Source organism: Lepidochelys kempii, chromosome 12 (assembly GCF_965140265.1).
Source record: "Lepidochelys kempii isolate rLepKem1 chromosome 12, rLepKem1.hap2, whole genome shotgun sequence".
Classification (NCBI taxonomy): domain Eukaryota; kingdom Metazoa; phylum Chordata; order Testudines; family Cheloniidae; genus Lepidochelys; species Lepidochelys kempii.
The window spans coordinates 40,195,768-40,223,149 of NC_133267.1; the positions used below are offsets into that span (position 1 = coordinate 40,195,768).

The 27,382-nt window shown below is 47.0% G+C and overlaps 1 protein-coding gene across 5 annotated transcripts in view; it reads left to right on the forward strand.

The window, feature by feature from the left end:
* Positions 1-9,727: 9,727 nt before the first annotated feature.
* The window catches only part of SPIRE2 (spire type actin nucleation factor 2), a 46,148-nt gene continuing 28,493 nt past the window's right edge, over positions 9,728-27,382 (forward strand). For 4 of the 5 annotated variants that reach the window (XM_073308267.1, XM_073308270.1, XM_073308268.1 and 1 more), the window contains exons 1-2: positions 9,728-10,194; positions 25,684-25,721. In XM_073308267.1, coding sequence (XP_073164368.1) covers positions 9,927-10,194; positions 25,684-25,721 — 306 coding nt within the window. In that variant the 5' untranslated portion in view covers positions 9,728-9,926. The remainder of the gene's footprint in view (positions 10,195-25,683; positions 25,722-27,382) is intronic. The other variant, XM_073308271.1, reaches the window with a different exon arrangement.

The window sequence follows — 27,382 nt, forward strand, 5'->3', positions numbered from 1 at the left end:
AACTACTTTCGTCTAATGGTGACAGCTGGGACTGAATGGGAGTCAGGACTCCTAGGTTCTATTCATGGCTGCTACAGTCTTACTGTAAATGATATAACCTTTCAGTACCATAGTTTCTCAATTTGTAAAATGACTAGAATATGATGTACCTACCTCACGGGGGTGCTGTGAGCATGAATGTAATGTCTGTACAATGCTTTGAGATCCTGAGATGGAAGGCATTTGGGCATGATAATAATACTTCACACATACATAGCACTTTGACTTTTTTCTCATCTCTCCTTTTTCCTTTTATTTTTGCTTTAGAATCTGCCTACCCACATATACACACTTTGAATTATTTGTTAGGATATCAAGAGGGGAGATTTAATTATATCTTGATTGTGTTTTAATTATGGTATTACCCCATGGTAATTCAAGGTCTTGCTATTAATTCTGTGGGGTTTGTTGTGAGGGTGTCTCCTTGTGGAGTCCCCACCCTTTTCCTGCCACATAGCTCTGATGGGGCCTCACGGGCTATTTCTGGAGGGCACTGCCAGGTGAGTGTGAGAACAAAACTGAAAGCAGGAAATGTCTGCAGCCTTCAACTCCTCCTTCATTCACATTCCCGTCTGTTCTGCAAAGGGCAACATGCTCAGAGTTCACCCTCTAAGGTCATTTCTGAACCCATCAAGAAAGTTATTTACAGGTTTAACATGAATCCAAACACCATTCATCTATGGAGAGGCCAGGACCCAGATCTGAGCTTCAGAGCTGACCCCTGTCTGTAATGGGATGGATAGGACTGAGAAGCAATGGGCTTAAATTGCAGCAAGGACGGCTCAGGTTAGACATTAGGAAAAGCTTCCTACCTGTCAGGGTGGTTAAGCACTGGAACGAATTGCCCAGGGAGGTTGTGGAATCTCCATCATTGTCTAACCTGTTCTGAAAAGCCTCCAAACACCTATTGGGGATGGTCTCATTATTACTTAGTCCTGCCTTGAGTGCAGGTGACTGGACTAGATGACCTCTTGAGGTCCCTTCCAGTCCTGCCCTTCTATGATTCTATATGTGCTGGGCTGCCCTTTCCTCCGGTGGGATTTTGTTGATGCCAGCCTTGCCTTGCCCCAGTCCATCCGGCAGCTTTCTCACCCATCATTTCAATTACGTTTGCCTCCCTCCTCCTTTTGAGTCGCTTTTCTGGCTCTTCATTACACTGTGCATCAAATTCAAACTCTGTGCTTTCCAGTCCCTGCCCCATGCAGTCTCTGCCTGTGGCTCTGACCTGGTCTCCTTTCATGTCTCCCAGAGCACATGCCCCATTCCATCATGGATGCCAGCCTCAATCCCCCTTTCATTTCCCTCCCTCACAGATTTCTCTGTGTCATTTCCCACCTGGCCCCTTATGCTTGGAACGCCCTTCTCAAATCTGTTCACCACCTCTTCATCAATGCATTGCTTTAGTAAATCCTAAAGACCCACATCTGCAGCAATGCCTACAAAAATGCATTTTTATGCTAAAAAATGGAGCTACCAAGAGGCTTGACTGCCAAAAGTAAGTAATGGAGTACTCATCGCTCCCTCACCCGTGCTTTCATAGCCCTGGTCTACACTCCAAATTTAGCAGCTTTAGATCAATTTAACCCTGCACCCGTCCACACGACGAAGCCATTTTTGTCGACTTAAAGGGCTCTTAAAATCGATTTCTGTACTCCTCCCCGACGAGGGGATTAGCGCTGAAATCGACATCGACGGGTCGAATTTGGGGTAGTGTGGACGCAATTCAATGGTATTGGCCTCTGGGAGCTATCCCAGAGTGCTCCATTTTGACCGCTCTGGACAGCACTTTCAACTCAGATGCACTAGCCAGGTACACAGGAAAAGCACCAGGAACTTTTGAATTTCATTTCCTGTTTGGCCAGCGTGGCCAGCTCATCGGCAGAGGTGACCATGCAGTCCCAGAACCGCAAAAGAGCTCTAGCATAGACTGAACAGGAGGTACTGGATCTGATTGCAGTATGGGGAGACGAATCCGTGCTATCAGAACTCTGTTCCAAAAGACAAAATGCCAAAATATTTGAAAAAATCACCAAGGACATGAAGGACAGAGGGTATAACAGGGACCTGCAACAGTGCCGCATGAAATTTAAGGAGCTCAGGCAAGCCTACCAAAAATCCAAAGAGGCAAACGGCCGCTCCAGGTCAGACCCCCAGACATGCCGCTTCTATGATGAGTTGCATGCAATTCTAGGTGGTGCCCCTACCACTCCCCCACCCCTGTACGTGGACTCCTGCAAGGGGGGAGTCTCATGCAACAGGGATGAGGATTTTGGGGACAAGGAAGATGAGGAGGAGGATGAAGATGAAACCATTCCCCCCGACAGCCAAGCACTGTTTATCACCCTGGATCAATACCCTCCCAACCCTCCCAAGGCGGGCTCCCAGACCTTGAAGGAGGAGAAGGCACCTCTGGTGAGTGTACCTTTGTAAATATAATACATGGTTTAAAAGCAAGCGTGTTTAATGATTAATTTGACCTGAAGACTTGGGATGCATTCGCGGCCAGTACAGCTACTGGAAAAGTTTGTTAATGTGTCTGGGGATGGAGCGAAAATCCTCCAGGGACATCTCAGTGATGTTCTCCTGGAGGTACTCCCAAAGCCTTTACAAAAGGTTTCTGGGGAGGGCAGTCTTATTCCATCCTCCATGGTAGGACACTTTACCATGCCAGGCCAGTAGCACGTAGTCTGGAATCATTGCATAACAAAGCATGGCAGCATATGGTCCCGGTGTTTGCTGGCATTCAAGCAACATCCGTTCTTTCTCTCTCTGAGTTATCCTCAGGAGAGTGATATAATTCATAGTCACCTGGTTGAAACAGGGAAATTTTATTTAGGGGACATTCAGAAGTGGCCATTCCTGCTGGGCTGTTTGCCTGCGACTGAAAAGAAATCATCCCAGCTGTTAGCCACACGGTGGGGGGAGGGGTGAAGTGATCATCCCAGAGAATTGGGGTGGGAGGGGGCAACCTTGTACCGAAAGCACATCTGCTATGTAATGTTAACAGCTTGGTTCACCGTGAAAGAGTCTACCCATTGTTCTCTAAAATGTGTCTTTTTAAATACTACTCTCCCTTTTTTTCCTCCCGCAGCTGCAAATGTTTCAACGCTCCCCCTATCATCTCCATCCCAGAGGTTAGCGCAGATAAGAAGGCGAAAAACCACACTCGTGATTAAATGTTCTCTGAGCTCATGCAGTCCTCCTGCACTGAAAGAGCTCAGCAGAATGCATGGAGGCAAGCAATGTCAGAGTCCAGGAAAGCACAAAATGAACATGAGGACAGGAGGGACGCGCGAGAGGAGAGGTGGCAGGATCAAGTTGATAGGTGGCGGCAGCGTGATGAGAGGAGGCAGGATGAAATGCTGAGGCTACTGGAGGATCAAACTGATATGCTCCAGCGTATGGTTGAGCTGCAGGAAAGGCAGCAGGAGCACAGACTGCCACTGCAGCCCCTGGGTAACCAACCACCCTCCTCCCCAAGTACCATAGCCTCCTCAGCCAGACATCCAAGAACACCGGAGGGCGGGAGGGCCTCCGGGCACCCAACCACTCCACCCCAGAGGACTGCCCAAGCAACAGAAGGCTGGCATTCAATAAGTTTTGAGGTGCAGTGTGGCCTTGTCCTTCCCTCCTCCACCACCCCTCCCGGGCTACCTTGGCAGTTATCCCCCTATTTGTGTGACGAATTAATAAAGAACGCATGAATTTGAAACAACAATGACTTTATTGCCTCTGCAAGTGGTGATCGAAGGGGGGAGGTCGGTTGGTTTACAGGGAAGTAGAGTGAACCAAGGGGTGGGGGGAGTTTCATCAAGGAGAAACAAACAGAAATGTCACACCGTAGCCTGGCCAGTCATGAAACTGGTTTTCAAAGCTTCTCTGATGCGCAGCACGCCCTGCTGTGCTCTTCTAACTGCCCTGGTGTCTGACTGCGCGTAATCAGCGGCCAGGCGATTTGCCTCAACTTCCCACCCCGCCATAAACCTCTCCCACTTACTCTCACAGATATTGTGGAGCATACAGCAAGCAGTAATAACAATGGGAATATTGGTTTCGCTGAGGTTTAACCGAGTCAGTAAACTGCGCCAGCGAGCTTTTAAACGTCCAAATGCACATGCTACCACCATTCTGCACTTGCTTAGCCTATAGTTGAACAGCTCCTGACTACTGTCCAGGGTGCCTGTGTATGGCTTCATGAGCCATGGCATTAAGGGGTAGGCTGGGTCCCCAAGGATAACTATAGGCATTTCAACATCCCCAACGGTTATTTTCTGGTCTGGAGAGTAAGTCCAGAACACCTTCCTGCAGCTGTTCAAACAGACCAGAGTTCTTGAAGATGCGAGCGTCATGTACCTTTCCCAGCCATCCCAGGTTGATATTGGTGAACCATCCCTTGTGATTCACCAGTGCTTGCAGCACCATTGCAGCCCTTTCGGTTTATGTACTGGCTGCCAAGGTGGTCCAGTCCCAAGATAGGGATATGCGTTCCGTCTATCGCCCCACCACAGTTAGGGAATCCCATTGCAGCAAAGCCATCCACTATGACCTACACATTTCCCAGAGTCACTACCCTAATAGCAGCAGCTCAGTGATTGCATTGGCTACTTGGATCACAGCAGCCCCCACAGAAGATTTGCCCACTCCAAATTGATTCTTTACTGACCGGTAGCTGTCTGGTGTTGCAAGCTTCCAGAGGGCTATCGCCACTCATTTGTGAACTGTGAGGGCTGCTCTCATCTTGGTATTCCTGTGCTTCAGGGCAGGGGAAAGCAAGTCACAAAGTTCCATGAAAGTGCCCTTATGCATGCGAAAGTTTCGCAGCCACTGGGAATCATCTCAGACCTGCAACACTATGTGGTCCCACCAGTCTGTGCTTGTTTCCCGAGCCCAGAATCGGTGTTCCGCAGCATGAGCCTGCCCCATTGCCACCAGGATGTCCAAATATCCAGGGCCCATACTTTGAGAGAAGTCTGTGTCCATGTCCTCATCACTCTCATCACTGCGCTGCCATTGCCTCCTCATCTGCTTTTGCAGGTTCTGGTTCTGAACATACTGCAGGATAATGGGTGAGGTGTTTACAATGCTCATAACTGCTGCGGTGATCTGAGCAGGCTCCATGCTTGCTGTGGTATGGCGTCTGCGGGAGAGCAGAGTTGCAGCGGAAGCGGTGGCTGACGACAGATGTCACGAGAATAGATGTTTATAGAGAACGACGAGAGGACCTGCGAGGTGGATTCATGTGAGCAGGAGAGCGCAGAGTTGCAGCGGAAGTAGAAGCCCATGACAGCTAACATGGAGAAATTCGTTATCGCGACAAGAGGAGGAGAGCAGAATTGCAGTGGAAGCGGTGGTTCGATGATGATGGTTAGCAGTCCTACTGCACCACCTGCTGACAGCAGTATGGCGTCCACACAGAAAAAAGGTACGAAACAATTGTCTGCCATTGCTTTCACGGAGGGAGGGGCAACTGACGACATGTACCCCAAACCACCCGCGACAATGTTTTTGCCCCATCAGGCATTCTATAAATTCTACCTAATTTCGTAATGTAGACATACCCTTACACACCTTCCCCTTTCACCTAGGTGCATGCTTTATTGTCTCTAATCACTCCAGTCCAACAATAAGACTGCAAGCTCTTCAGAGTAGGGATCTTTTCTTAGAAGCAACTAGCACTTTTGCAGGTACTATAAAGTAATTAACAATTATTATAATGACCAAAATCACAGATCTAAACTCAGCCCCACCTCTAGAAAACAACAGAGGGAGGGAAGAAGGAAAAGGCTGAACTATATTCTGTACGGAAGGCACCAGCTCTGGGGGAAGCTGGCAAAATGGAAACTCTTCCTACAAAATGTTGCTTGTACAGATCCCTGTGCTGCCCTGTATCGTTTTACATTTTGGTCCTGAGGAGCCTCTGGCAGCCATCCTGCTGAGTGACCAGTATGCCCAATTAATCCTCCATTCACTGGGCCAAATCAAGTTCTGTTGTAAGCAGGTGCAGCTCAAGATGGAATTGCTCCCCACTACACTAGGGCTGAATTTGGTCCACTGAGTTTAACAGACTCATTGGAACCAAAGACCTGCAGAGCCATCCAACCATCTTTGGGCAGTCAGAGCAGTGCAGTAATGGGTAAGCAGGCATTTGGGTTCACACTGGCTCTCTCTGGTGCAGTAAATATGGAGTTCATTCTTGCAGGTAGCTGATCTAAAGTTATTTCTTGTTCTTTAAATATCACCCCAGAGAGTGATTGGAATTGGATGGTCCAGTGAAAGGGAACTTACCTAAGACTTGGAAGACCAGCGTTCAACTGCCTGCTCTGCCATAGACTTCCTGTGTGACCTTGGATAGGTCACTTAGCCTCTCTGAGTCTTGGTTTCCATCTGTAAAATGGAGGTAAATATCGTCCCAATATCGCTGGGATGCTGCGAGGCTAAATACACTAAAGGTTGTGAGGTGCTTGGATATCACAGGAATAGGGGCCATATAAGTACCTGAGAGAGAGCAGCTGTATGCTGGACAAAATCATGGTGGTACCACAGTTTCCTTTTCCTCTTTGATTTTCTTTTTAAACTCACTCCTTCTTTAAGGTTATGAAACCTGAATCTTCGCCTCAAGGTATGAGAGGGAGGTGTGTGGGGTGGAAGCCTATAACCCTCATCATATGTGCTTCACTAGCCTGATAACATGCATGATTCTGTTGCTTTAGCCCTCATGTGCCCTTCTCCCTACCCCACTGCAGTGTTTGTCACGATCCCTTGTTACTTTTCTTCTGATTGTAATTTAAGTTGTAAACTTTGGGGCAGAAACATTGAGTCACGTTCTCTTTCCACTTACATGAGTGTCCAGATTAACTCCATTATACTCGGGAGTATGGTGTAAACGAGAGCAGAATTTGACCCTGTTGTCTTTTGTCTGTAAAGCCCCATGCCCATTTACAGCCCTGTGGAAAGAATAGACAATACTAATACGCTCAGTGGCAAGGGTGTGGCAGAAGTGTAAAGTGATGTTTGCTTTTGTTTCTTTGGGGACAAAGAGTCCCCACTGAGCACAGAAACTTTGGGTGGGTATTTTGAATGTAAACATGGTGACAAATGTTCTGTTCCCCACACCCACAAAGCCAAATTTGATTTAGCTGCTGTGCTGGGCATTTATTCATTCTTTAGAACAGCGTCAGCAGCATGTTGGAGAACCACAAAGGGATTCAGTTACCAGAAAAAAGACCAGAGAGGAAAAGCACTAGCTGGTGCTGGGGAGAGGGAAATAAACGAAACGGCTTGTAATAGCAATAATGACCTTGATCCAAGGCATTCTTTGGGGGCAGTTAATAATCAGATGGGATTAATGGCTCTTGTTTCTCCCTGGGCTGCCCACAATATGCCTCAGGCCCTGATTGCTAGTGTTTACATTTGAATAATCCACAGATAAATTGAACCTATGGATAATCCCATATTCTTCTCATTTCTGAATTCCAGTGTTATGAAGTAAGTTTGCATGGACAGCAAAATTCCTCAGACAGGAAGCCTCTCTCCTACTTTGCTCTATTCTCTTCCTTCCCCAAAACAAAAATGATGTTTCTGTGCAATAAACACTATCCAAAATTATTTGTTGCTGATATCCCCAGACCATCTCTAGTCAATATTCAGGTCCCTTGCAATGGAGAGGACAAGTATTTGTGTACCTGCTCCATCATCATTCATTCATTAGAAATCTTGGCCTGCATGCAGGATCAGTAGCTAGTTTATCTACATGGGTTAGTAGTTCTGACATGGGATTGCATTCTCTTTCCACTTTACAAATGGATGTCTCGTAGCTGTAAGATCTTTGTTTCACCCAGTCTACCTGACGCTTCTTTGAAGGTTCTGCTGTTCTTCCTGGTCTTTCTGGACTAGCGTTTCCAGAAGCATCTTCTCTTCACTGAAGAAGGGATTGCACAATCAACAATGCTGATTCAATGCACCAAGGGCAGGTGAAGTATAGGCTATTCCCATCAAAGGTCATGCACACCTCACATGCATTGCCAGCATCAGTTTGCTAGTCCTTATTTCCTGTGCTGGGCCCTATGTCACAGCAGTGTCCCTCTAGCTGAGGGTAGGAACTAGGTCCCCTCAATAACACTGGTACCCATGATGCAAAGTGTTCGGTAGGCATCTCCATTACAAGAAATTTAAAATAGTAAATTATGGTAGAAGCTTAATCGTTGCATGAATTTGGTGTTCTGCAACCAAACCATCTTGGGCTGTGGCCGCGTCAGATCTCTTAAGAGAAGCAGGGTTGAACCTTGGCGTTACCTGGATGGGAGAACTCCAGGGTAAATCCAGAGCCACAAGAAGAGTTGGTGCTTCTCTGCAAGTCGGTACTGAATCAGTACCCCTAACCTAGTGGTAGAGGGTGCTGTACTGTAGGAAGTGGGGCTCGTGACTCAGTAGTTACTCTGCACCAGTTAAAAAAACAATGTCCCAGTATAGGGTTATGGGGAGAGGGGATTATGTAAATCAAGGTGCTATCTTTCAGATGAAAAGCAAAACAGAAGTCCTGACCTGTGATCACTGAAGAACCTACAGTGCTCTTAAAAGTAAGCCCTAGCCAAATTCCAGTTTGGGATTTATACCATGCCTTCCCAGGCTCCCCCTGCAATTCCAACTGCATACGGGGTTGGGCGGCTGCTGCACTTCCTGGCCCTGAATGCTCGAGTCCTGTTGCTCTGTGCTTTGGACAATTACTGCAGGTAGTAGAGACTATAGTCTTGATTTTGCAAGGAATGTCAGGCCTGTCTATGGATACTTTAAAGGATTAACTAGGGTGGGATTAAATTGCTGCCCTTGGGCAGGCCAGTCCTATATTATTATTGTTTCATTTGTTTTAACAGTGCCCAAAAGTGCCTGAGGAGCTGCCCAACATAAAAGAGATAGCCCCTGCCCTGAGGAATTTACAAACTAGTCTTAGGGGTATGTCTACACTGCAATTAGACACCCATGGCTGGCCTGTGCCAGCTGCCTCGAGCTCACGAGGCTCGGGCTAAGGGGCTGTTCACTGTGATGTAGACCTTTGGATTCGGGCTGCCCCCCCAGTGGGTTTTTAATTGCAGTGTAGATGTAGCCAAGGTAACCCCAATGTGTGAGTTAGCAGGATGGGAGGGAGGGCAAAAGGAGGCCGAAAGATGGGGCTTGTGGGAGCCAAGGAAGGCTCATGGGCGGCAGGCAGGAGTGAAGAGGTTCTTAAAGAAAAATACACTGTGCAGGTGGGCGACTTAGCTGGTCTCTCGGCAGAAGAGTAGGGAGAGGGTAGTGGCGCTGCAGCCCAGCTCAGGCGGGTGTGCCTGGGGGAACTGCTGCCCTGTGGGTGGTACATGTGTGAGCAGGAGAGGAACTCTGGGCCCTGGGCACAGTGGGTGCTCTCCAGGGGCTGGCTGGGGCGTTGGGAAAGGCCTGGCACGGGGCTTGGCACATGCCTCTTTGACGTGCTGCTTTCTCCCCTGGGCCCTGCTGCCTTTTCCCCTGGGGCGAAGGAACGCCTGGCTGCTTTGCCAGGCTAATGCCCATGCCCCGGGCTCCGCACGTGCCTCTGGCTGAACTCCGGCCTCCCCGGGGCCGCTCCCTCTCTGCCCCCTTCTGGTCTCCACCCCGGGCGCCGCCCGTGTGTGCACCGAGCCGGCGGGAGGCCGCGTCTGCCGGGCAGAGCGCTCTCCGCCCTCCGCCCTCCGCCTGGGGCTTCCATAGGCTGCTGCCTTGTTTGCACGCGGGGCCGGCTGGTTTTAGGGCTGGGCTGCAGGGATGACAAAGCAGAGGCGAGCTGGGCTCAGCCCTCCTCCTCCTCCTCCTCCGGCTGCCCAGCGCTGCTGTTATGGAAACCAGCCCGGCGTGCCGGAGCAGATAATGGGGCAGCCATGGCCCAGGCCGGCAGCGGCGGCGGCGCAGCCCCCCAGGAGAGGGCGGGGGGCCCGGACCCCTGGGAGCTGTCCTTGGAGGAGGTGCTGAAGTCCTACGAGCAGCCCATCAATGAGGAGCAGGCGTGGGCCGTGTGCTACCAGTGCTGCCGGGGGCTGGCGGGCGCGGAGGGGCGCTGGGGGCCGGCGGGCCGGATCCAGGGCACGGCGGGCATCCTGCTGCACAAGGACGGGACGGTGACCGCCCGGGGGGAGCAGGGCTCGGCCGGTGAGTGCCACCCGGGGCGGGGCCTCCAGGGGGTCACAGGACTCCCTCCACCCCCCAATGCAGAGGGGAGTGGGGTGGGGGGGGCTGCTGAGGGTAATCTCGGGGCCTGGGGCCCCCTCCCCATATTGCAGAGGCTGCGGGTCTGGGGCTGGCTCTGCAGCCCTCTGATCGCAGCCTCCGGAGCCGAATTTTCCAGGGCCATCCGGAGGGAAAGTCCGAGCCAGGCCTGGCTGTGAGGGGCGCTCCCTGCAGAGACCCTAGGGGAGGGGGTCAGTCTGCACCCCAGGCTCCTGCCACCTCGTTTGCAGGGTGCACCCGAATGTCTGCGCCCCCCCCCCACACACACACATCTGGGCAGCTGCTTCTCCTGGGGTCGGCGGCAGAGGGTTGCGGTGAATTCCTGCCTGTTTTCAGCCCTGCAGCTCAGCTAGCCGCCTGTCGCAGCCTTGGGGAGGAGAGGCCCCCGGCTACACAGCACCTGAGGTGTGTGAACACTTCCCCTTGGACATTGGAGACAGCCTCTGAATTACAGACAGCGGGTCAATAGGTGTATTTGTAACTGAGAGTTGTGATCAGCCAACAGCTCTCTGTACAAGACATCTAAGGTACAGCAGCCCAGGTGGTGGGAGACCTTAGAGATGTTTGTAGGCACCCTGCATGCAAAGGGTTGTGAGTCAAGTGGATGGGACAGACTTCCCTATAAATTCCTATTGCAACGTATACACATGACCTTGCACCATTGAGATGCTGTGATTGACATTGTCCCATTGTGGCAGGCTTTTCCATTTGAAACCCCCTATTCTTCAGGCATTATAATACTTAAAAAATTAACTGAGTTGAAATCCACCACTCTAATTATGGGAAGTGTGGGGAGGGTGTGAGAGAGAGGACATTTGGGGAGAATCTGTTTGGACACTTTTTTTAAACGGTCAGAATGAACAAACCCCAAAGTTATTTGGCCCTAGAAAACATGCCTGTGCATAAACAGGCCAGGTCCTGGAAAGTTTATATCACGTGTAACCCAGAGACTTATAAGTATTTTGCTCTTCAGACTCTCTAGCTCTTTCTAGCTCTTTGGGTTAAAAACCACGTTACGTGAAAGTTAAGATTGGGACAGAAAGGAAGAAAACCAAATGAATTCATGTCTAAGTGTGAAATAATAAATATAGTTAATAATGGAAATGGACCATGCCCTGTAGTATCTCGGCAGAAAATGGCAATATTAAGGAAATACACCAAAGGCTGTGGCATCTGAGGATATGATGCTTTATCTGAATCACCATACTTCCCTGGGTCTCTCTCAGCCTTAATATTAAAGAAATATCACACTGCATGGAGAAGACAGACACACGATTACTGGGAAGCTCCTCAGTAAGATATTGAAGTGTTGGACACATGACAAGTGCATTATTTGGGGTGTCAAGATATAGAGATGTTAAAATTCAACATCTGGATAATAATAAATGTCTGGGAGTGCAGATCAGTTAGACTCTTGATCACAGTCACTGGTCATCTTCGTCCTCCCGTGTATTCTTTCTCCATTCACTGTCAAGAAGGGCCAGGCCAGGCCAACAGACTAGTAGGCCTGTAATAATAATGATCATGGTAATAATACTTGTACAGCACTTTTCATCTTCAAAGCTCTGTACAGACATGAATGTATTACTTTTTGCCTCAGTTCTGTTGGGTAGGAAAGTATGAACTCAGTTTTACAGAGGGGGAAGCAGACAGAGAGAGGTAAAGGGTCAGATCCTGTGAGGCACTGAATCACTGTTGGAGCGGGTGCAGAGCAGAGACGCTCAGCACTTCACATTATCAGCCCCTAAATGCCATGTCCAAGGCCACCCAGCACTCTCAAGCTATGTGAAGGAGAAATCAGATGGTTTATGGTTAAAAAGCAAGTCTCTTGCAGCCTGTTCTGGCTGTGACATAGCCTCACTCCTGGAATTCTTGAGGCACTTGGCCCTCAGCCTCACTACACCTGACTGTCTCCAAACAACCACACCTGTCCTGTCAGATGCTGACCCTTGCACGCTCTTCAGCTACTTATTATCAGGGTGATTCAGTGGCATTTAGCTGAGCAATTCCAATTATCATGCCTATGCCACTTGTGAGTTCTTTCTCCTCCTGATGCTTCTGGGGATAAATAGGATAAACAAACAGTTAAAAAACATTAATGTGCATTATACAAATTTGTGTTATTACTATGCAGCTCTTTGCCTCTGACACAACATAAACTCAGCTTGCCATCCCCAGATATGTGCTTTTACTGCTGAGCTGAACAAGAAGGAGGCTGGGTTGTTACTCTGATAATATTGACTGAAAACTTTTCACATAACCTCAAAAACTGGCTGATCCTGTTCCGGGACATGCACAATTTAAATAAATATGTGCCCGGATACAAAAGGAAGCCACTTTTCAACACAATACTGAAAATACTGAGTGATCTGAGTTTAGTCTTTGTTCATTAACTCATTATAACTCTACAGCCAGTTTTGTCCACAGGCAATGCTGATCTCTTCAGTGGGAAGGAGGCCAAGAATTGCATCATTTTAATGGTCCCTGAAGGAACAGTATTGCTGTGCCATATTATATGTAGAAGCATCTCCACTCCTGCAGAAAAGCCTCAATTTTTAACATGTCTTTTGCATGGGTGGTGATAGCTTGTGAGTTCAGTTTGCAGCCTCCCTCTCAACACAGTGCAGTTCAAGCACAGGTCTGCAGGGCCTGCCATGTGTGTTTTCATGTATAGTTTGCATGCTAGAAGTGCTTTCTTGTTTGCTTATTATTACAATCTTTATTGCCTGTTCCCCAGCCAAAATTCTGTAATTCTCTTGATAAGTACCACTCTGGGCAGCTTTCAGGGTGTTTAGAAATGGAAATGACAAGTTGCCTCCTTGGGTGTTTAATACAAAATGCACTTAAATTGTTAGGAGCAGTGATACAAGCCTGGAGCATTGTTGGGCTTTCTGTGTTCATTTCCTAGCAGAGTGTTGGCTAAGTAGAGTTGCTTTAGGGGGGAGTCTCTTGGTCCTGGTAGGAATATGGATTTGCGGAGTCCTGAGACTAAGAGGAGCAGTTTTGCCCCTTTTGGTTTCTTGATTGGGAATGAGCAGCACTGGCCATATGGTCCCAGAGGTTGTCTTGTTCTATTGGTATGATAGTGCCTTAGGGGAAGCAGGAGGATTTCTACACCTGTGAGATAGGACGAGGGGAGCAGTTATGACAAGGTTTCCTCACTCTGTGTGGCCTCCCAGACACCCTCTCCCCAAACTGTAAACAATGAACTTGTGAAGCACAGCTGTATCGCAGCTGGGCCCCAATGGAGCCCCTGCCCATTGAGCTGTTACATGTTTTGATGTGCACAAGATCCCCTCTGGTGCAATCTGGCTTCAGGATTTAGCATATCCCAGACTCCACTGGATGCAACAATTCAACATGGCGCTGCAGTAGAACTGTTGATAACCTCCTAAACGTGCCCACACGCTGTCAGTTTGTTTCTGCATTAACACCTTACCAAGGCGGCTCCTGCTTGTCAGTGTTCTGCCTGCAACTGGCCCCTGCTGAAGAGCATCTCTGTCTGGTAAGAGCAAAGTATCATTTTCCGAGACCAGAAAGAGTTCTAGGGGACTGGCTTCCTTCCCTAGAAAGACCTGTAAGTGTCACCTCCGAGGCTACGAGCCCTGGCTTCTCTAAATAACTAGTACTGAATGTTAGTTCAAAGTTGTACATTTGCATGGCTTAAGATGCTGGTTTGATGTTTGTAGGGGCAGGAGGCATTCCTCTTGGTGGGCAGGGGAATCTTGTTGGAGTTCTGAGTATCACCCATTTCCCCTTGCTTTAAACTCCTTTAAGGCCCTATCCTTTGTTTTCATCCTTCTGGGCGAGGACTGGATGCTGCTTGTAAATGCAGCCAGAGGGGAGGAGGGGTGCAACTGAGCACCAAGACATTACCCAGCACTGTCTGATAGTTCTAGCGAGTGTCTAGCTGAGAATTGCAGCAGGGCCAGTTTGGAGAGAAAGTTTAGATTGCAGGGAATGCCAGCCAAAGACAGAACAAGAGAGAGAAGGGAACTGTCCTAAAAGTGACATTCATTTTGATCATGCAGTGTGTAAGTGTAGCTGTGCTGCTCCCAGGATATTAGCTAGCCAAGGTGGGTGAGATAGTATCTTTTATTGGATCCAACTTCTGTTGGTGAGAGAGACAAGTTTACTGCACAGCCATGGGAGCCCAGATTCCTGGGCTCCTCTGCTCTGGCTTTGCCACTGACTCATGGTGTGATACTGGGAAAGTCACTGAACTGGTCTATGCCTCAGTTTCCCCATCTGCAAAACCCACTTATTTCTCTCTTAGCAGGGCTGTGACGGTTAAATTAATGCTTGTAAAAGTGCTTTTAGACCCTGGTATAAGAGGATCTATACTAAATGCAAAAAGGTGTTACGGTGGCAAGTTTACTGAATTCATTGGGCCTATGCAGGAGTTATAGAAACCAGGCCCAAGCTGCTTAGCTTGTTCTGCTCACAGCAGCAGCTTCATGTCAGGGCACCAGTAGTATGTTTTGCAGGTGGTCCGCAGAAAGTAACTTTGGCTTCACTGTGGGTATATATGGAAGGCAGGCCGTGGCCTCCTGGAGCACCCATAAAGCTGAACTGCTGGAGGTTATTAAGTTCTTTTTGTATCTCGTCTGAGGGCTTGTCTACACTACTCACCGGATCGGCAGGCAGCGATTGATCCAGCAGGGGTCTAGATGCGATAAATCGACTGCTGAGTGCTCTCCCGTCAACTCCGGTACTCCACCAGAATGAGGAGCGCAAGCAGAGTCGACGGGAGAGCGTCAGCTGTCGACTTACCACAGTGAAGACATCATGGTAAGTAGATCTAAGTATCTCGACTTCAGCTACGCTATTCACGTAACTGAAGTTGCGTATCTTAGATCGACCCCGTGCGGTAGTGTAGACAAGCCCTGAGACTAAGAGGGGTGCTGGGGTCTTTACACAACACACATGATCTGCAGTCTCACACACACAACTCTGGGCCTGCTCCTCCTAAATCCATTGGCATTTAGTTGAGGTACTCAGTAGAACCACAGTATAGTAATTCTCCATTTGCGATTTCCATCCCTGTGCTGAGATTTGTCTGGTCCAAGCAGTACTGGTATTGATGACACTTGGGATTCTTTGTGATGGCAGCCTTTGGGTCCTCTTGTTTTTGGAGGGGCTGGGAGAAGGTTTAAATTCTTTTCAGCTGTTGTAGATTTCTGAAAACACTCTGGGAGTCCTTAAAGGAATGATGGACATTGCTGTTGTTGCTGTAACCAGCCTTTCTTGGAACATTTCTCTCTCTCTCTCTCTCTCTCTCTCTATTATCCTTATGGCCCTTCATTTTTGGTTTTTATTTAATTTTCCCCAGGAATTTATTGGTGTTTATTACCACAACAACAACAGGTGAAAATTGATGGAAAAAACGATTAATAATTTTTCTGAGTAAATATTGGGGTTTATTTTGGTGGATGGGAAAAAGTATTCAGTAGATTCATGCTTTGATGAATGGAATTCAATGTGGTTTGCTGCAGAACTAAAACAGAACTCAAAACACAATGCCACCTCTGAGGTAAGGAAAACAATATACAGTAAAAGCTTTGTTATCTGGCATATTGGAGGAGTGAAGGGTGCTGGTAAATCAAAAATTTTGGTTAACTAAGAGTTATACTTGCCAATGGAGGGAAGGAGTTTGAGTGTGGGAGGGGGGCTCAGGGCTCTGGGTTGGGGCATAGCAGGGGGTGCGTGGTGTGGGCTCTGGGAGGGGGCTTGGGGCAGGGGTTGAGGTGTGGGAGGGGTTTCGGGGTGCCAGATCTGGGTGGTGCTCACTTTGGGCGGCTCCCCACAAGTGGTGACATGTCCCTGCTGCTCCTAGGAGGAGGCATGGCCAAGCAGCTCTGCGCACTGCCTCCGCCTGCAGGCGCTGTCCATGCAGCTTCCATTGGCCGTGGTTCCTTGCCAATGGGAGCTGCAGAGCCAGCACCTGGGGCGGAGCGGGTGCAGTGCACATCATTCCTCCCCCTAGGAGCATCAGGGACATGTCTCCGCTTCCGGGGAGCCATGCAGAGCCAAGTAGGGAGCCTGCTGGCCCCACACCAACCAGACTTTTAGTGGATATCAGAAATGCCAGTTTCTAGAGCTTTCCGATTGGTAAAGAGCCAGATAACGCAGCTTTTACTGTATCTCTAATGCCCAAATAAAACTTTTCATTTGAATAAAGTTTACTGTTGTAGACTTAGAACTATTAGACTATAAATATTTACATGGAATAATTGGGTCACACCATTTGCAGCGCATACACTCAACTTCATCCTTTTCTCTTGTTTTTGTTTTTTTTAAACTTTCAAATACTTCCTTGTCTTCTGAAACATATTTTGATACAGATTTTTGTTTTCTTCCCATTTTAGTGTGTCAGCTCTTTAAACCATTACCTGCTAACAACTTGAAATGTGTACATGATGGGTGTGAGATTCATCAGTACGTTCAGATGTGCACGCATTTCAGAGTTTGCATGCGTGACAGTTGGTTTATTGGGTGTGTTTTCTAGACTAATACATAGCCTTATTACAACAGGCAACTTTGCATATACACACAGACTAACATATCTCATGCAATATATTGTAGTTTCTTAATAAAACAAGTTATTTTTTATATATTTGAATGATACAAAAGTAGGGTGAAAATTGGAAAAAAACAAATAATACTTTTTGTAAAACCTGGGAGTTTTTCAGTACAAATTGGTTTAAACTGAAAATGAAGGGGCTTAGTTATTCTCAGTGATTCTGACAAACAGCAATTTTACAATAAACTCCACATCCTCAAACATGGCTGGCGTATAATAGAGGCATGGGAAGGTTAAATCTGCCCAAACCTTGTGCTGCTGGGGGGGAGCAGTGGCGGATTATCCCAGGGGCCCTGGTCAATTTGGGGGCCCCAGAAGAATCTCCCCCCACCATGTCCCCGGGGCTGGAGGAGCTCCCACTTCAGCGGGGACACAGAGCTTTTCCAGTCTCAGGGCCACAGTGGGGGGCGGGGCCTTGGAGGAAGAGGTGAAGCGGGATGGAATGGGGGCGGAGCCGTGGGCGGAAGGGACAGAATGGGGGCGGGGCTTTGGGCTCAGAGCTCTGCCATTGTGGCCCCTGGCCAGTGGGAGGGGCTCCGGGCTTGGAGCTCCAGCCAGAGCTGAGAGCTCCATCGCGGTCCTGGCCACTGCACATGTCCTCAAATGTGAGGAGTATGGGGAGTAAACAGGAAGAACTGGAAGTATTAGTTCATAAACTAAATTACGACTTAATTGGCCTCACAGAGACTTGGTGAGGATAAATCTCTTGCCTGGAATATTGGTATGGAGGGGTATAGCTTGTTCAGGAAGGGCATGCAGGGGAAAAAAAGGAGAAGGGTTGCACAGTACATCAAGAATATATACACTTGTTCAGAGGTCCAGAAGGAGGTGAGAGGCAGAGTACTTGAAAGCCTCTGGGTGAGGATAAAAGAAGAAAAAAAACAGGAGCGATGTCTTGGTAGGAAGAGGAGGAGGTGGGTGAGGCATTTCTAGAGCAAATAACAGAACTATCTAAAACACAAGACCTGGTCGGAATGGGGGACTTCAGCTACCCAGACATCTGTTGGAAAAGAAATACGGCAAAACAGAAAATATCCTATAAGTTCTTGGAATGTCCTGGGGACAAGGTTTTGTTTCAGAAGGGGTAGGATGTAACCAGGGCGACTGCCATTTTAGGCTTGTTTCTGACCAACAGGGAGGAAATCTGAAGTGAATCTGAAGGTGAAAGGCAACTTGACTGAAAGTGGTTATGAAATGATAGATTTTATGATTTTAAGAAAAGGAAGGCGTGAGAGCAGCAGAATAAGGACAATGGACTTCTAAAAAGCACACTTTAACCAACTCAGAGAACTGGGTAGGTAAGGTCCTATTGGAGAAAATCTAAGGGGGAAAAAGAATTCAGGAGAGCTGGCAGTTTCACAGGTGCTTCCGCAAACTATCTCAATGCAAGGGAAAGACATGAAGATTAATAAGAGGCCAGTATGGCTGCATCAGGAACTCTTGAATGACCTAAATCAGAAAGGATCCTACAGAAAGTAGAAACATGGATAAGTTGTTAAGGAGGAGCACAAAGGAATCACACAAGCACGTAGGGACAAAATGAGCTACACTTAGCTAAGGACATAAAAAGCAATAAGAAAAGATTCTATAAATTCATTAGAAGCAAGAGAAAGAGAAAGGAAGGTGGAGGTTCTCTGCTTAGCGGGGAAGGCGAGCTAAGAACTGATGACATCAAGAAGGCTGAGGTGTTTACTGCCTACATTGCTTCATGACAGGTTTCAGAGTAACAGCCGTGTTAGTCTGTATTCGCAAAAAGAAAAGGAGTACTTGTGGCACCTTAGAGACTAACCAATTTATTTGAGCATAAGCTTTTGTGAGCTACAGCTCACTTCATCGCTGTAGCTCATGAAAGCTTATGCTCAAATAAATTGGTTAGTCTCTAAGGTGCCACAAGTACTCCTTTACTTCGCTTCAGTCTTCCCTAAAAAGGTAAATTGTGACCAGATACTTAATGCAATTAATATTAACAAAAAGGTGGAAGGAACACAAGCTAAAATAGGGAAAGAACAGGTTAAAGAATAGCTAGATAAGTTAGATGTATTAAAGTCAACTGGGCCTGAAGAAATGCACCCTCTGGTACTCAAGGAACTAGCTGAAACAATCTCGGAACCATTATTAGTTATCTTTGAGAACTCATGGAGGACAGGAGAGGTCCCAGAGGACTGGAGAAGGGCAAACCCAGTACCTGGCTTTAAAAAGGGGAACAAAGAGGACCCAGGGAATTATAGACCAGTCAGCCTAACTTCAATGCCTGGAATAATACTGGAACAAATTATTAAACAAACAATTTGTAAGCACCTAGAGGATAATAGCCAGCATGGATTTGTCAAGAACAAATCATGAATTTTTTTCTTTGACAGGATTACTGGCCTCATGGATGGGGGAAGCTATAGATGATATATCTTTATGTTAGTAAGATTTATGACACAGTCCTACATGACATTCTCATAAAGAACTAGGAAAATGTGGTCGAGATGCAATTACTATATGGTGAGTGCACAACTGTTTGAAAGACCGTATCTGAAGGGTTATCATAGAATCATAGAATATCAGGGTTGGAAGGGACCCCAGAAGGTCATCTAGTCCAACCCCCTGCTCGAAGCAGGACCAATTCCCAATTAAATCATCCCAGCCAGTTATCAATGGTTCACTGTCAAATTGGGGGGACATATCTAATGGGGTCCTGCATAGGTTTGTCCTGTCTCTGGTAATGTTCAATACTTTCACTGATAACTTGGATAATGGAGTGGAGAGTATGCTTATAATATTTGTGTAGACTTCAAGCTGAGAGGAATTGCAAGCACTTTGGAGGGCGGAATTAGAGTTCAAAATCACTGTGACAAATTGGAGAATTGGTTTGAAATCAGCAAGATGAAATTCATTAAAGATGTGTGCAAAGTACTACACTTAGGAAGGACAAATGCACAACTACAAAATGGGGAATAACTGGCTAGGTGGTCGTACTGCTGAAAAGGATCTGGGGGTTATAGTGGATCACAAACTGAATATAAGTGAACAATGTGATGCAGTTCCAAAAAGGCTAATATTGTTCTGGGGTGTATTAACAGGAGTGTTGTGTGAAAGACACAGGAGGTCATTGTCCTGCTGTATTTGACACTGGGGTACTGTGTCCAGTTTTGTGTGCCACACTTTGAGAAAGATGTGGACAAATTGGAGAGAGTCCAGAAGACAGCAACAAAAATGATAAAAGGTTTAGAAAACCTGACCCATGAGGAAGGGTTAAAATACCAGGCATGTTTAGTCTTGAGAAAAAAAGACTGAGGGGGTCCTGTTAACAGTCTTCAATAGTGTTAAGGGCTGTTACGAAGAGGAAAGTCCATTGTTCTCCCTATCTAATGAAGGTAGGACAAGAAGTAATGGTATTAATCTGCAGCAAGGGAGGTTTAAGGTTAGATATTAGGAAACTCTTTCTCACTACAGGACAATTAAGCACTGGGATAGGTTGCCAAAGGAGGCTGTGAAATCCCCATCATTGGAGGTTTTTAAGAACAGGTTAGATAAACACCTGTCCGGAATGGTCTAGTGTTACCTGGTCCTGCCTTGGTGTGGGGAGCTGAACTTGGTGACCTCTCAAGGTCCCTTCCAGCCCTACAGTTCTGTGATATTATGATCCCCTGTTTTTCCCTCATTTGCTGTTTAAACAGGAGCTTTATCAAGCTGCTTTCCATTTTCTCTTAATGGCAGTGTGCTTTACTGCTGAGATCATGTTGTTCTGATTCCTGAGTGTATTGATTGTCTGAAGTGTGAGTAGCTGCTGTGGTGATGCCCTCAGTTCCATTCAGTCGCTGCCTTGAAGTCCTGTCCACACTGGTCAGGGGAGCTGTGCTAGAACAGTGGTTACAATGCCATGTTTAAGCACAGTTGTTCCTCTTCTCTGTGTGGCTTGGTACGCATGAGCAAACCAAGCTGCCTGCTTCATCCACTTGTGAATGACTTTCCAGTAGCAAACTAACATGTCCAGCCCAATGCTCATGAGAGACCCTACAATAAAAAATCGACAAGCACTGCACAGAACTCTTGAGATCTGCTAAACTCCAACTGGTATGTGTGCAGCCCAGCATTTGTAAATGTCCCTTCAGTAACATGGTGCTAACACATCCCTCCACCTGTGAGTGATTCGGCAGGAGCCATATGCTCTCGCAGACAATGGTGAATAAAACAATGTGTGAAGGGGAGAAGCCTCCTAAAGGGAAGGATTCACATGCTGTCATTGGGTGCCTGTTACTCCTTCTCAGGGCTGGTGCTGTGACCCTCCAGGTGTCCAGCACCCACTCAGATTGCCAAGGCTTGCACTGAGCCAGGGGCTCCTTTTTCACTGAGTGACAGCGGATGATCTCCAAGGGTGATCAGGGTGCAGTCGCACACTGCAGTGCTGCAGCTCCCTTCCTGCCTGCTGGCTTTTTCGGAGCCCTGTACAAGACTTTGACCACTGCCCTGCTTGCGGGTGTTGCATGAGCTCTTTGTCTGGAAGTCACTCAGTGTGCTATTGACTAAATAAATGGCATGTTAATGGCCCGAGCTCCCTTGTGAACACAGATCCAGTATGTGGCTTTGAAGTTGTGGCTATCACAGAAAGTGAAGCTGGAAAGGGCCTATTAGGTCACTTTATCCTCCCCCAGGGCCAGTGCAGCATTGTTCCTTTAGTGTTTTCATTAGTGCTTTAGCCAGTCTAATTTTAAATGACCCACTTTCCTTGGGAAGAAGATTCCACATGCTAATAAACCTCACAATTAAACAATGTCCCTGAAGTTGGTCTGACTTTCCCTTTACTTGGCCCCCCATCACCGCTAGTTATACCCACTGGGGTGCTTCAGTAACTCCTCTCCCTCTGTGGTGCCTGCACATAGGGGTTTATCATATTTCTCCTCTCCTCTCTAATCTTCATTTAGCCCAGCCAAACACATTTCATCCCTTTAATCTTTCCTAATAAATCAATCTCTCCAGCCCCCTCATACCATTTGTTGCTCCTCTCCAGACTTCTGCCACTTTGCCAGTAACTTTCTGGTGTTTAGAAACCCAAGATATTTGTATTTGGACCACGTCTCACAAAGGCGGCCACACCTCATTATCCCCATTTCACTGATGGGACAGAGGGTGAGTGACTCCCCCAAGATCGCTCCGCAGGTCAGGAGTAAAACCCAGGCCTCCTGATTCCTGGTTCAGTGCCTTGTCCATTGTCCTGCTGAGGACCGTACCCAGAATAGCTTTTGATTTCCCTGCTCTTAGATGACACCTCTACATGTGCAAGCCGAATGAGAATTGGGATTTTAGCATAAACTAGCACAGCCATACTGCACTCCAAGCGTTCATCCAATTTGCTGTCCATTATTAGCCCGACGTCTTTTCCCACATTATTGCTTCCCAGCTACCTGCCTCCCATGGAATATCTGTGTTCTGGATTATTCCTCCCCGAATGTATGAGCTGCAACTGCCCAGGTTGAATCTCATTGTCTTTTCTGCCCACATTTCCACTCTCTCTTGGTCCCTGGGGGTTATTTCTCTGCTCTTCCTGGTATTTGTGGTGCTTCCCTATTTAGTGTCATCTGCACAGCTAATTAAATGTGCTCTTTACCTAAAAGGCTGATCCCTGCTGCATCCAACTTCTCTGCCCCCTTTGCCCTCCAGCCTCAGTACATTGCTGTAAGAACCTGCAGGACCAGAACCTGAGACTATGGGGGTGCCAGGCGATGACACTTCTACATCGGGTTTCCACTGGGGGACCCTGTGGAGCTAGACACTGCAGGAAGTACCGCCCGGCAAGGCCTGAGTGGTGCCCCCCACAGCCCACTGATTGGCCCATGCTGGTGTATAAACCAGGAAGTCATCACAGGGAGCTGTCTGAGCAGTGGTGCATAGTGGCTGCTTGCTTCTGCTCCGGACATTGGCTTGTTCCGAACCCCAGACTCTGGCTCCTGACCCTAGCTCAACCTTGCCTCCGCTGCTTGCCTCCTGTCTGCAGCTTGGTTCTTGATCCTGACTTCCTGGAATCCTGACCCCCCGCCAACTCCTCTACTTCTGTCCTGACCGTAACTGACCTGTGCACACAGGCTGCCCGTGGCCCGGCCTGACATTACCCCGCATCGCATCGCAATCCACATGACAGTGCACCATTTCCAAGACAATTAAAATGAACTGTTTCAAGTAAAGTTTTCTGAGACTGTGACCAATGTTTTATACATGCTCTCGAGGTACTACAGTACTGCGGGCCACAAGGGCCTTATCCAGCGTGGAAGGAATTCAAGAGCAGGCCTTAAATATGCAATGGCAGTTAAGCTTGTCTGGAATGACTTGTCCTTCTTAAATCCAAGCTGCTCATTACTTCTGGTGCTGTCATCTTCTAGGTGCTTGGTATTTGTTCCATTGCTTTACTAAAGACTGTAGGTAGAGTTATTAGCCATTGCCAGGAGCACCCCCTTCCCCTCCTGCTCTTACCCCTTTGAAAAGGACATTTACCACATTTGTTTTCTTCTGCCTACTAGTACTTGCCTGGTTTTCCATGACTTAATCAATAATAGCCAGTGTTGGAGGAAGTTTATAACAATTTAACACTTTTCCTCTGTAAAAGCTTGAGAGTAGGCTTGGATGGATTAGATTTTTATTGGTAAATGTCAGTAAACATCGATTTCACTGTACACATATACCAATAGACAAAACAAGTTTCCATCTATGATGATCAAGATTTACCAGGTAGGCAAAGTAAGACGAATGCTGCTGAAGAATTTAGAGTTTGATTTAAGAATATTTCCTTTGTATATTTTGACATTTTGTGTTTTAATGGTTATAAAGTTTTAACTTTTTGAGTCACATTTACTGTCATTAAATAATTGTCTAACCCCCCCATAATTTTCTGAAACTATGAATATTCACATAGATTAAATAAAAGTACTATAATTTTTGTTTTGTCCATTTTGTCACAGCCACCATCTTAGAGAGTGATCTCATGGGTTCCTGTGCGATACTTTAAGATTATTTTTTGGGGGGTGGGGGAATTGCTTATTACTTATATAACATCTATATTGTGGTAGGGCCTACAGTCTCCAATCTCATAGTGCCAGGCCCTGTAAGAACATAGAAAACAGACCTTTCTCCCGAGCTGACATTTCTTCTACTTGTGCAGCGAGGAATGAAGCAGGTACATGGAATGGATAGTTCACTATCTGTAACAACGGTGGATGTGAGGCAGCATCTGCTAAACCTTTACGTTTTCATATCAACAGCTGAGATAACTTATCCCCAAGAGTCTTAAGAGAGCTAGCTGAGGAGTTATCTGAACCACTAATGTTAATTCGTAAATTAGCTGGGGCAATTCCTAGGGGTTGCAGGACAACTAATGTAATGCCAATAATTGAAAAGGATAAAAGGGATGATCTTAGGGTTATTAATGGGTTAGCCTGATGTCGAGCCTAAGTAAAATTAGAGAACCGTTAATTCAAGACTCTACTAATAAAGAATTAGAGGCTAAAAATACAATTAATACCAGAAAGCGTGGTTTTGTGGATGGTAGTTCTTGTCAGACAAGCTTGCTGTCTTTTTTTTGACAAGTTTACAGGTCTGGTTGATAAATGCAGCTCCATTGATACAGTATACTTAGATTTCTTTAAGGCATTGGACTTAGTACAACATAACATCTTGATTAAAAAAAACTTGCATCATACGGATTTAATAGGGCACAAGTTAGATGGATTAAAAACTGGCTCACTGACAGACCTCAAAATGTGGTTGTTAATGAGGAGATATCAATGAGTGGGGCCATTACTTACGGGGGCCCCCCAGAGATGGGTTCTGAGTCCAACTCTATTTAAAACATTTATCAATGATCTAGAAGAGGATATAAAATCTCTTCTGGTAAAGTTTGCAGACAACACAAAGATTAGTGTGGTAGTAGATAATGAAAGTAGAGTGATTTGATTTGCCTGGGTAAATGATCACAATCCAACAAAATGCACCTGAATACAGCCAGTGCAAGGTACTATGTCTGAGAACCAAGAAGGCAGGATATATCGACAGGGTGTGTCTTGGAAAGTGGTGACCAGAGAAGCATTTAGTGGTCGTCATAGGTAATCACCTCAATATGCAAAAAGAAAAGGAGGACTTGTGGCACCTTAGAGACTAACCAATTTATGTGAGCATGAGCTTTCGTGAGCTACAGCTCACTTCATCGGATGCATACTGTGGAAAGTGTAGAAGATCTTTTTATACACACAAAGCATGAAAAAATACCTCCCCGCACCCCATTCTCCTGCTGGTAATAGCTTATCTAAAGTGATCACTCTCCTTACAATGTGTATGATAATCAAGTTCGGCCATTTCCAGCACAAATCCAGGTTTTCTCCCCCCCCCCCCCAACCCACTTTCCTGTTGGTAATAGCTTATCTAAAGTGACCACTCTCCTTACACTCTTATCTAAAGTGACCACTCTCCTTACTATTTTTTCATGCTTTGTGTGTATAAAAAGATCTTCTACACTTTCCACAGTATGCATCCGATGAAGTGAGCTGTAGCTCACGAAAGCTTATGCTCAAATAAATTGATTAGTCTCTAAGGTGCCACAAGTACTCCTTTTCTTTTTGCGAATACAGACTAACACGGCTGTTACTCTGAAACCTAATTCTACAGGAGCTCAGTCTAGATGATCACAGTGGTCCCTCTGGCCTTGAATCTATGGGATCGAAGTGTAAATAACTTACAGGCACATAAATTACCAGAGTTATAAAAGCAAAGCTTCAGGAGTTAGATTTATAACCCAAACTCCCAATGTTCTGCAGCTGCCAGAGAAGCATTAATGGTGTCTGTTTCTCCCTTCACAGAGCTTCCCCTGACCCTGTCACCCTCAATGGAAGCACAGGTATGTCGTGAATGTGATTTTTCAGAAAACTGTTCAAGCAAATCTCATTTTGTGTATGTGTGTGTGTGTGTGTGTGTGTGTGTGGATGTGGATGTGCACAGACAGTTTCTTTTTAAACCCAAACAGAGCTCTGACGACAGCATTAGCATTGGGGGCGGGGCTAGAGATGCTCAGACACTTTCTAGACCTGCTGCTTCCTGCTGTGTCCTGGCCTTTGCCCTGCTGGATCCTGCAGTCAGCATGAATGGTGGGGGCTGAGGGAGGAGGAAGCATTGTTCCCTGTGATTATTGACACAGGAAAATTCCATTCAAAAAAGCATGATGTGGCCATTTGGGGAACTCCTTTGTCATGGTTGCAGAGCTAGCTGGACCTCTCGCCCCATTCTGGTCTCACTGACTCCCGCTCAGGTGCCAGGTCTCCTGCCTTTCTCTCTCCTGGGGTGAAGTAATGTGATTCTCTCACTGTTAGACCAGGCCCTGGGCTACATCAACCAGCGTATGGGTGATCTGACTGAGTTCAGCACTTGTGGCTCTTCCCAATGAGAGTCTGAGATCAATGGGGATTCTAGACTGACCAGCCAGCCAGCTTGTTTAATATATTAACAGTAGGGAGAAATCATAAGATAAGAGAAAAGGGGGTTTAAAACAGCAAACAGTCTGCACACATGTCTATCTTACTTAGAGGCTTACCATTCCCTGATGGAAGCCTAGGAAAGCCTAACATCTTCAGACACCCCAGCACGGTCTGAGTGTCAGTCTGAACACCTTCTCAGCAACAACTGCCTGACCTCTGGACAGACTGCCTTTTTAATGCTTCAGTCCTTTTGATCTTCTGGCCCCAGTACTGGGAGAGCAAGCTTTGTAATGGGGCTTATTGCTCAGGCATTATCTCTTAACCACCCTGGGAGTTGGCGTATCTTGAACTATTGTTCCACTTCCTGCTTGTTTTTCCAGCAGCCTGCTGCTAATGTAAACCAACACATTAATAAGTGAGCACACCAATACCCCGTCACACACACAATTCATCAATTGTCACAGAGCAGCCCTGGGTCTGTCACACTCTTCTCAGGAGAAAGATTCAAGGACTGAACTAAGAATATAGGTGGGTCACTGATTGATTCTCCTGCTGTGTAACCATGTGCCCTGACAGAGAGAGGTGAAGAGCCAGAGGCTGCTGTAAATTTGGCCATTAAAGTTCTGAGTGTGTGCATAGGTCATGACCTGCCCCGACACACAGAGCCAGAGTAGCCGGGAGGCCTTCCAGGGCATTCTGTCTCTCCCCAGTTGCAGTGACTAGCCTCAAAGCATAAAAATAATGGAACAGGTGCAGTGCATCTTCTGGCGTTATAGGGGACAGTTCCTTTCTGCTGCCGTTTGGCGTGGTGTCAGCAGGCTGGGCAATCGCTGTTCTCAAACCATAGGACCTGGTGTTTTGCTCCCTTTCCCTGCTCCATCCCCACATGTAACCAGTGCATATGAAAGGGCAGCAGCTCCATGCTCTGGCTTGGTTCCAGGCCATGGCTGCCGAGCCAACGCCCCGCTGCATCCCAGGGTGCTGCTTTGATTACCCTGGCAGCTGGGTGGCTCTTGTTTGATCAGCCCTTTCATACTGGTTTTGAAATTGGGGACACATTTTTTTGCCAGCTGCCACTGGCTGGGGT